Source organism: Rhea americana, unplaced genomic scaffold (assembly GCF_003343005.1).
Source record: "Rhea americana isolate MKP2758 unplaced genomic scaffold, rheAme1 scaffold_540, whole genome shotgun sequence".
In the NCBI taxonomy this organism is placed as follows: Eukaryota; Metazoa; Chordata; class Aves; order Rheiformes; family Rheidae; genus Rhea; species Rhea americana.
This window is the reverse complement of record NW_028186691.1, coordinates 70,525-79,910: the sequence shown is the minus strand read 5'-3', so window position 1 is coordinate 79,910 and position 9,386 is coordinate 70,525. Positions and strand designations below refer to the sequence as shown.

Sequence of the window (9,386 nt, the reverse complement as noted above, 5' to 3'; positions counted from 1 at the left end):
GCAGCGCCCACCTTGTCGGGCTGGGAGTCGTTGCGGGGCTGCTGGTAGGTGACGAGGTGGAGGCCGGGCAGGAAGTTGGCGGTGCGGCAGTGCTCCAGGGCCGTGAGGAAGATGGGCCGCGGCCCCCACCAACCGTAGGTGCCCGAAATCTGCCCCACGCGGCAGCGGCTCTGCTCTGGAGGGGAGGGGGAGTGTGTGGGGGGGTGAGCAGCCCCCCAGTACAACGCCCGGCCCCCCAGCACAGCCCCCCAGCCCCGCACTCACCAGCCACAGGCACGCAGGTGTCATTCTGCACACACCAGCCAAAGGGGCCGGGGGCACGGGGGGAGCCCCCTGCCGCCCCCCCGAACGCCAGGCACGACTCACAGTCCACCAGGAGACGGGCCAGGCCCAGGCAGCTGCTGCTGGGGCACTGTGGGGGGCGGGGGGCATGTCAGTGGGGCCCCGGTGGCCCCCGGTGCCAGCCCCACACCTCCCTGGGAGTCCAGGCATCTGGGGCCCGATCCTGTCCCCCATGGGGCAAATCCAGGTGTCCAGGGCCCAATCCTGTCCCCCATGGGGAGCCCAGGTGTCCGGGACCCGATCCTGCTCCCCATGGGGAGCCCAGGTGTCCTGGCCCTCCACCCTGCCCCCCACAGGGAGCCCAGGCACCCTGCCCCTCCCCAGAGACCCCAGCATCCAGGTCACAGCCGCTGCCTCATATTGCAACGTCCCCCCCAGGCTGCAATCTCCCCCCAAGAGGCCCCAGGACCCCGCCATGCTGCAACCTCCCCCCCACCCCGCGCCGCAGCCTCCCCCCCGGGGCAGCCCGGGGTCCCCCTATAGCCATGTCCCCAGTGCCACAGCCTCCCCCCCCGCACACTCCGGGGTCCCCCCCCCATAGCCATGTCCCCAAGCGCTGCCTGCCCCCCGGCGGCGGGGTGCTCACGCTGCTGTGGGGCGCGGGGCTCTGGCACCTGCCCAGGCACCAGGTGCACTGCGGGTCCTTGGTGCAGGTGCCCTTCTCGGCGTAGAGCGAGCAGTAGTCAAGGTGGTACTGGGGGGGACAGCAAGGACGGAGCACCCCAGCTCCGCGGTGGGCCAGGGACCCCATGGCATGGGGCAGGGGGACGAAGAAGCCCCCAAGATCCCATAGCTTAGGGGTCTTGGGAACCCATGGCAAAGGGCAGAAGAGACTGTGGGCCCCAGGGATCCCATGGATGGGGAGCTGGGGGTCCTTGAAGTGGCATGTGGGGCCTGGGGACTCCAAAGACGGTAGCAGGAACCCCACAAATGGGATCAGGGACCCCTGGATGGGACCCCTTGGTGGGCTGAGGGCTCCACGGATGGGAGGTGGGACCCCACAGATGGGAGCAGGGATCCCACAGATGGGAGCAGGGACCCCCAGGCAGGCTGAGGACCCCGTGGATGGGAACAGGGACCCCACAGGTGGGAGCATGGACCCCCAAGCAGGCTGAGGACCCCGTGGATGGGAACAGGAACCCCCGGACGGGTTGGGGACCCCAGGGGCAGGCGGCAGCGAGGCCAGGGGTGGGGGACACTCACGTTCTGGGCCGGCACCTGGAAGACGAAGGCTGGCACCTTGTAGGCGAGCAGGTCGGCGCGGGGGGCCCCACTGAAGCCGCCGGCCACCAGCAGCACGCTGCCCTGCAGCACCGCAGCCACGTGGGCGTAGCGGCCCTGCCCCGGGGAACCCCGGGACCCCCGCTCTGGGGGCGCACATCAGTGCCACAGCACCCTCAGGGGCCCCCTTCCCATGTTCCCGGCTCTTGGGGGGCCACATCAGACCTGCCATGGGTCTGACGTGCCTGCCAAGGACCCCCAGGTAGGTTCCCGGCACCCGCCACCGCCCTCCTGGCCATGCCCCCTGCTGTGGGGTAGCCCCCAGCCCCCTCACCGTGGGGCAGCCCATGGGCCAGCTCGGCGCTGGGTACCCACTGGTGGCAGCCAAGGTGGTAGAAGAAGATCTCGTCCTCATAGCACTTCTCCTCGTGGTAGTGGATGTGCACGTTCCCTCCTGTGGGGCCGGGCCGGGGGTCAGCTCCCCCCACCTCGCTGTGTGGCAGGGGGGTCCTCACTCCCCCCACACCACTGTGATGTTGGGGGGAGTCCCCAGGAGTTCCAGGGGGCTCGGGGGTTCCCACAACTTGACCACGAAGCCATGGGGGCATGGCGGTGTCAGCAGGTCCCTGAGAATCTCTGGGGTGCCGGYGGGTTGCTAGAGGGTGCCTGTGGGTTCCTATGGGTCCCCACTCACTGCAGACCACCACACAGCCCCATTGGTGTGGTGTAGTGGATCCCTGGGGGTCTCWGGGGTGGCTGGGGTCCTCAGGGCGCTTGTGGGCCCCCAGGGGCCCCACTCACTGTAGACCACCATGTAGTCCCCAATAACGGGGGGAGCAGTTCCCTGGGGGTCTCCAGGGTGGCTGCCCCCAGGGGAGCCTCGCGGTCCCTGCTCACCATAGACTACCATGGAGTCCCCGACGACGGGGGGAGCAGTGCCCTGGGGGTCTCTGGGGTGGCTGGGGGCCCCGGGGGGTCCCATGGTCCCCACTCACCATAGACCACCATGTAGTCCCCAATGATGGTGGCGCTGTGGAAGGCGCGCTCCCGCGGGCCCCGCGCGCCGTCCCGGGCCCGCAGCGTGGTCCAGTGGCGCAGGTCCACATGGAAGAGGTCGGTGGTGTTCACCCGCATGCTGAACCTGCGGCAAGGGGACGGGAGGCGCTGGGCACGGGCAGGGACGCGCTGGACAGGGGGAGTCCGCAGGGAGTGGATGGGGTGTAGGGATGGCATGTGGATGGGGCACGGGGACAGGGCGGGACATGGAGACGGGACATGGAGCAGGGACACCCCAGGCATGGGGATGGGGCTGTATGTGGGACAGAGACATATCCCCCTGGGGCCCCCACCAACATGCAGGGTCCTCCCATGGGCACAAATCCCCCCAGGGTGCCCATGGGGCCACCCCAYTGGCACAGCCCCTCCCTCAAGATCCCCATGGGGCCACCCCATGGTCACGTCCCCCTCCAGGGTCCCCATGGGGCCACTCTATGGCCACAGCCTCCCACCTCAAGGTCCCCATGGGGCCACCCCCTGGTCACAGTCCCTCTCCAGGGTCCCCATTGCTCTCCAGGGTCCCCATGGGGCCACCTCATGGTGAAAGTCTCCCACCTCAAAGTCCCCATGAGACCACTCCACAGCCACAGCCCCCCCAGTCCCTTGGGTCCCCTCAGCCCCCATACCGTGCCGTGGAGGGCCGGTGCCCCCCATAGACCACGAGGGTGCGGGATGGGGCGTGAAAGACCATGGAGTGGCCAGCAGCCGCGGGGGGCTTCCCCCCCCAGGGCACCACCACCTCCCACCGCCACGTCTCCAGGTTGAAGCGGAAGAGCTGTGAGGAGAAGACGTCCTCCGCCGTGCGGCCTGCAGGCAGAGGGACTCAGCAGAAGGTCCCAGGCATCCGGGACCCCCATAGTCAGGTGCCCAGCTCCCCAGGGCCCAGGCATCTGGCACCCCCAGTGCCTGCCCCAGTGCAGTGGGCTGCACCCAAGTGCCTGCCTGCCCCTTGGACCCCCACGGCCTGGAGGGACCCAGATGCCCACCTGCCCCATTGATCCCTACAGCTGGGAGGGACACAGGCATCCAGGACCCCCATAGCCAGGTGCCTGCCTGCTCCTTGGATCCCCACGGCCTGGAGGGACCTAGATGCCTGCTTTCCCCATGGATCTCTATGGCTGGGAGGGACTCATGTGTCCGGGACCCCCGTAGCCAGGTGCCCGCCCACCCCATGAACCCCTGCAGCCGGGAGGGGCACCGGCGTCCGGCCCCAGCACCCACCTCCGAAGACATAGAGCCAGTCGTCAACGATGGCGGCGGCGTGGGCAGCCAGCCCGGGAGGCCGGGCCCCAGCGCCGGTGCCGTTGGGGGGCTCCAGCTCCCGCCAGCGCCCCGGGCTGGGGGCGAAGAGCCAGACATCGCGGGCCAGCGCCCCGTCGGGCAGCTCGCCGCCGCTGAGCACCAGGGCATCGCGCCAGCGTACGGCCACGTGCGAGTGCCGCGGCGCCTGCGGGAAGGTGTCAGCGCCGCTGGCAGCGGGGCCAGGGCGCTTCGGTGCGGAAAGCCGCTGCGGAGAAGGGGGCGGGCGGGCGGCAGGGGGGCGAGGTGGTCCTGGACACAGCGGCTACCCAGGAAGCAGGTATTTGCAGGGAAGGCCTTGGAGGGAAAAGTGTCATCGCAAAGGAAAGAGCATCTCTGGGGGACAGAGGCTCATGGCAGGGAAAGGAAGCGTTTCTGCGGGAAAAACATTTCTGCCGCAAGAGGTTTTTCTAGAGGTCTTTCTGGGGAGAGGGGGACTTCCACTGCAAACAGCATTCCTGGGGGTGTCACTGGAGGAAAAGGGGGTGTTCCCAGGGCATATTTGGAAAACAAAAAAAGGATTGCAAGGAAAAGGGTGTCTGTGGGTATGCAATTGTAGGGAAAGGAGGTTTTTCCAGGGCATATTTGGAAAATGAAGGAGTAATTGCATAGCAAGGGAAATTTGTGGAGGTGCAACTGTAGGAAAAGGAGGTATTTCCGAGGGTATTTGGGAAAGAAAGGAGTGGCTGCGGGGCACGGGGTATTTCTGGGGGTAACTGCAGGGAAACCAATTTTGAAGAGAAGGAAAATCTTCACGAAGGTGCGTTTGGGAAGACAGAGAGCAAAGGCAGGAGAAAGCTCTTCCAGAGGGTGGTGGGAGGCCAGGAGAGGGCTGGGGGGCAGGAGCAGTGGGAGGCCACAGGGGCCCAGCCCCATGTACGTACCGGGCAGGGGCTCAGCTCCAGCCGGGCCCAGAGGTTGGTGCTGAAGTTGTAGACAACGAGGTCACCCAGCGCCGTGTTGAGGTCCAGCCCTGGAGGAAGGGGCCGCTGATGCCCCCCAGGACAGGGGGGGCACACCCCAGCCTCCCATGGAGACCCCAATTCCTCCCCCCTTCAGTCCCCCAGTGCCCCCTGTGGCCCCATATCCCCCCTGTGGCCCCGTGTCTCTCCTATGGATCCCCATAACCCCATAACCCTCCTATGCCCCCCCAGCCCTCAATGCCCCTCCTACAGTGCCCCCCAACTCCTGTCTGCTCCCTACAGACCTCTATAGCCCCACTGCCCCATATCCCCCCATACAGCCCTCTATAAGCCCCCACTACCCCATATCCCTACTCCAAAGCTCTCTACAGCCCCTCACTGATCCATATCCCCCCACATATCCCCTATAGCTCCCCAGAACCCATACCTCCTTCCACATAGCCCTCTATAAACCCCCACAACACTCTACAGCTCCCCACTGCCCCACATCTCCTCCCATAGCCATCAGTAGCCCCCCATCCCCCTCTATACCCACCTCCAACCCCTCCACGGCCCCATATCCCCCCACATAACACTCTAGAGCCCCCCAAGACCCCATATCCCCCCCCACGACTCTCTAGAGCCCCTCATTGCCCATCTCCTCCCATAGCCCTCTACAGCCCTGCCCCATGGTCCCATATCCTTCCTCATAGCCCCCCACAGCCCTCTGAGCCCCCATGGTGCCTGCTCACCCCCGAAGATGTAGAGAGCTCCGCTGTGGGGCAGGAAAGCTCCGGCGGCAGCAGCACGGGGGCGGAAGCTGGGGTCCCCGTCACTGACGTTGTACCAGCGCCCGCCGCCCTGGTTCTCGCCCAGTGCCAGGTCGCAGGCCTGGCCCACGAAGCCGGGCTGGCACTCACAGCGCCCCGTGGCCTGCAGGGACATGGCGGCACCATGGGGCACTGAGCCAGGGGCCATGGCCACCCTGTCCCTAGCAGGTTTGGGGGTCGTCTAGCCCCATGCCTGCTGGGTTGGGGGTTCCTGGTGAGCTAGGGGGTCACATAGCCTTGTCCCTAGCAGGTTTAGGGGTCCCTGGCAGGTTTGGGGTTCCACAGCCTTGATCTCAGTGGGCTTGGGGGTCTCCTAACCCCATGCCTGGTGGGTTTAGCGGTCCCCAGGGGGTTTGGGGGTCCTGTAGCCTCATCCTTGATGAGTTTGGGGGGCCCTAGTGGGATTGGGTGTCCCATAGTCCTATGTCTGATGGGYTTGGGGGGTCCTTGGTGGGTTTGGGGGTCTCCTAATCCCATGCCTGATGGGTTTGGGGGTCCCCCAGCCCCATGCTTGATGTGTTTGTGGGTTTCTGGCGGGTTTGAGGGTCTGCTAGCCCCATGCTTGGTAGGTTTGGGGGTTCTTGGTAGGTTTGGAGGCCCCATAGTTCCATGCTTGAGGGGTCTGTGGGTTCCTTGGTGGGTTTGGGGGCCCCACAGTCCCATCCTTGATGGTCCCAGGCCCATYCTCAGCAGGTCCACGACCCTCCCAGCCCCATGCCTGATGGTCCTGCTCCATCCWTGGTGCTCCAGGCCCCCCAGCCCCATCTCTACCTGGTTGCAGGTGCCATGGGCCTGGCAATAGGTTGCGCAGTGGGGCTGGGCGCAGGCAGGCCCCCCCCAGCCAGGCTGGCAGGAGCAGCGGCCCTGGGGGTCACAGGCCCCCYGCCCCGAGCAGCCCCGTGGGCACAGTGAGACGCTGTAGGTTGCGTTGAAGCCCAGCAGGTTGTAGTTGGCGTCGCTGAAGAGGTGCAGCAGCATCTGGGGGGGAGGCGGTGCAGCAGTGTCAGGGTAGGCACCCCACGGCTGCCCCAAGGTCACCCCACAGCTCCCTGTGGCCTCACTGGCATCCCAGAAGCACCCTAGTCTCACCAGCATCCTATAGCCACCCCACAACCGCCCCTTGACGCAAGCTGCACCCACAGTTCCCTCTACACCCCACAACTGCCCCATGGCTGCAGCTGACCACCAGCACCCCCTACACTCCACAGCTGTCCCATGGCACCAACTAAATCCCCCGGCCCCCTCTGCACCCCACAACTGCCCCATAGCCTCACCTGCACCCTTGCAGCACCCAGGGCCTCATCAGTGTCCCACAACAGCCCTATGGTCTCATCCTGCACCCCATAACTATCCCACAGCTGCAGCTGCACCTCCAGCTCCCCCTGCACCCCCGGCCCTCCCAGCCGCCCCCCAGCCCCGCACCTTGCCCGAGGTGGCCTCGAGGGGGGCGGGGAGGGTGCTGCCACTGAGGCTGGCGAGCAGGGGACTGCGGGGGGAGTCCCCGTCGTAGACGAAGAGGTAGTCATAGGTGCACTCCGTGTCCATGAAGGTGAACGTGAGGAGCACGYGGTGCCGCGGGCTGGGCGCTGTGGGGTCCCAGGGCATCAGAGGGGGCCCCCATGCCCCCCCCAGACTTGGGGGGCCGTGGGGACCCAGCTGTGCCCCCTTCCAGGCCACCAGGACACCTTGTCATCCCCCTCCCAATCCACGAGGACSTGGGGATGGGGCAGCCCTGTGGTGACTAGAGAGCTACTGAAGAAAATGCGGGGGGCACAGGGCACTATGGAGGACCTTGGGGTGGCCCAGATGTACTGGGCTGTCTCTGCGGGGGGCAATAGGGGTACTGGGGGACCCTGGGTTGCCCAAAGGGAATTGGGGTGTCTCTGGGGTATGAAGTAGGGATATCAGGGGCACTGTGGGGGGGCTATAGGGGTGCTGACATGTCTCCGGGGGCTTTAGGGGTGCTGGGGGACCCTGGCGTGCCCCAGAGGCATTGGGGTGACCCTAGGGAGTGCAATGGGAGTAGTGGGGGAACCGTGGGGGAGACTATAGGGGTGTTGGGGGACCCCACCGTGCCCCATGGATATTGAGGTGACCCTACAGAGCACAATGAGGGTACTGGGGGGACCCCAGGGAAGGCTATGGGGTGCTGGGTGTCTTGGGGGGCTATAGGCATGCACGGGGACCCCAGTGTGCCCCAGGAGTATGCGGGTGTCTCTGGGGGGCCACAGGAGCCCCTGGGGGTGCCCGGTCCCCGCATCACCTTCGATGAGCCACTCGCAGTTGCCGTTGACGGAGTAGTTGCCGGGGCCGTCGCTGACATAGCCGGTGAGGCTGCGCAGCACCCGTCGCTGCCCCTTGCAGTCGCCGGCGCCGGCCCCATGCACCCCGCTCAGCGCCAGCACCAGCGCCAGCAGCGCCTGGGGGGCCCGGAGGGCTGCCATGGCCGGGGGGCTCAGTGCGGGGGCAGCCCCATGCCCACCTGCAAGGGCAGCAGGGTGAGCACCCTGCAGCTGCTAGCCCCACGGGCATATGGACCCCCGTAAGGAGCCCCTGCCCTACAGGGGCCTGCTAACCCCACAAYGACCCCATAGGGAGGCTCTGCCCCATAAGCGCCTGCTAACACCATAGGGACCCCTATCAGGATCCCATGCCCCCTTGGGACCCCATAGGGACCCATTAACTCCATAAGCACCCTGGTCCCATAAGGTCTCCTGTCCTACAGGGACCCCTATAGGGACTCACTGAGCCTCTAGGGACTCCATAGGGACCTACTGCCCCATAGCAGCCTGTTAACCCCATAGGGACCCTGAAGGAATGCCCTGCCCCATAGGAGCCAGCTAACCCTATAGGGACATGCTGCGAGCCCACCAGCCCCATAGGACCTCCCTGTCCCATGGAGACTCCCTCATCCCACAGGACAGCCCCCTCCAGCCCACAGCCTCTCCCTGCAGGGCACTATAGGGCCCATAAGACCCTCTGTGGGCGGCTATAGGCCCCCCCCACCCCTCAGGCAGATCTCTAGGGCATCTACAGCATGCAGGGGCCCATGTAGGGGGCCCATAAGGACCTGCGGGCGCCCCCAGACCCTCTAGAGACTCCGATATGAGCGCATGGGGCCCATGGGAGGCCTATTGGGCCCACAGGGGCCTACAAGGGGCTACAGAACCTGCTCGGGGCCCGGCAGGGGTCCAGGCGGGCTGGAGGGGCGAGTTGGTCCAGGGCCGGCGGGGGGGATGCGGGGTCCCGTCGGCCGCTGCGGGTCCGCTGTGGATCCCCTATGGGTCTCTTATGGGTCCCCTATAGGTTCCCTCCTCCCCTCACCCGCTCGCGGCGGCTCCTCAGCGCGGAGGCGGAGTCCCGGTCCCGGAGCAGCGAGACGAGGGGCCAGAGCGGCCGCGCGGAGAGGGCGGGGTGAGTGCGGCGCCCTGGAGGAGCGGAGCAGCGAGACTAGGTGTGGGCCTAGAGCGACGCGCTGGAGGAACGAGAGGGCTAGCCGGGCCCGGGTTGGGCTGTGTCACAGACGCGGAGGCTAGAGCAGCGCCTCCTCGGAGGACCTGGCACGTCACGGCGGCCGGAGCGGCCCGCGCGGCGAGGGAGAGCGAGGGACTAGCGCGCCCCAACCTGCGGCGGATCAGCGAGAGGAGTGCGCCGACCGGACCAGTCTGCCGCCGCCGCAACCAGCGAGCCGAGAGGCCAGAGCGGCCGTGCTGGCCACAGAGCCCCCGCGGCGGGG

The 9,386-nt window shown here is 66.9% G+C and overlaps 1 protein-coding gene across 1 annotated transcript in view; it reads right to left on the bottom strand.

Annotated features, from left to right (window-relative positions):
- The window catches only part of MEGF8 (multiple EGF like domains 8), a 26,907-nt gene extending 17,848 nt beyond the window's left edge, over positions 1-9,059 (bottom strand). Inside the window, 14 exon segments of the mRNA XM_085318556.1 lie at positions 12-175; positions 265-412; positions 929-1,036; positions 1,546-1,709; positions 1,898-2,017; positions 2,559-2,704; positions 3,246-3,426; positions 3,841-4,066; positions 4,803-4,891; positions 5,573-5,753; positions 6,422-6,628; positions 7,073-7,236; positions 7,914-8,132; positions 8,820-9,059. Of these exon segments, the coding sequence (XP_085174682.1) occupies positions 12-175; positions 265-412; positions 929-1,036; positions 1,546-1,709; positions 1,898-2,017; positions 2,559-2,704; positions 3,246-3,426; positions 3,841-4,066; positions 4,803-4,891; positions 5,573-5,753; positions 6,422-6,628; positions 7,073-7,236; positions 7,914-8,094 (2,079 nt within the window). The 5' untranslated portion in view covers positions 8,095-8,132; positions 8,820-9,059.
- Positions 9,060-9,386: the final 327 nt, after the last annotated feature.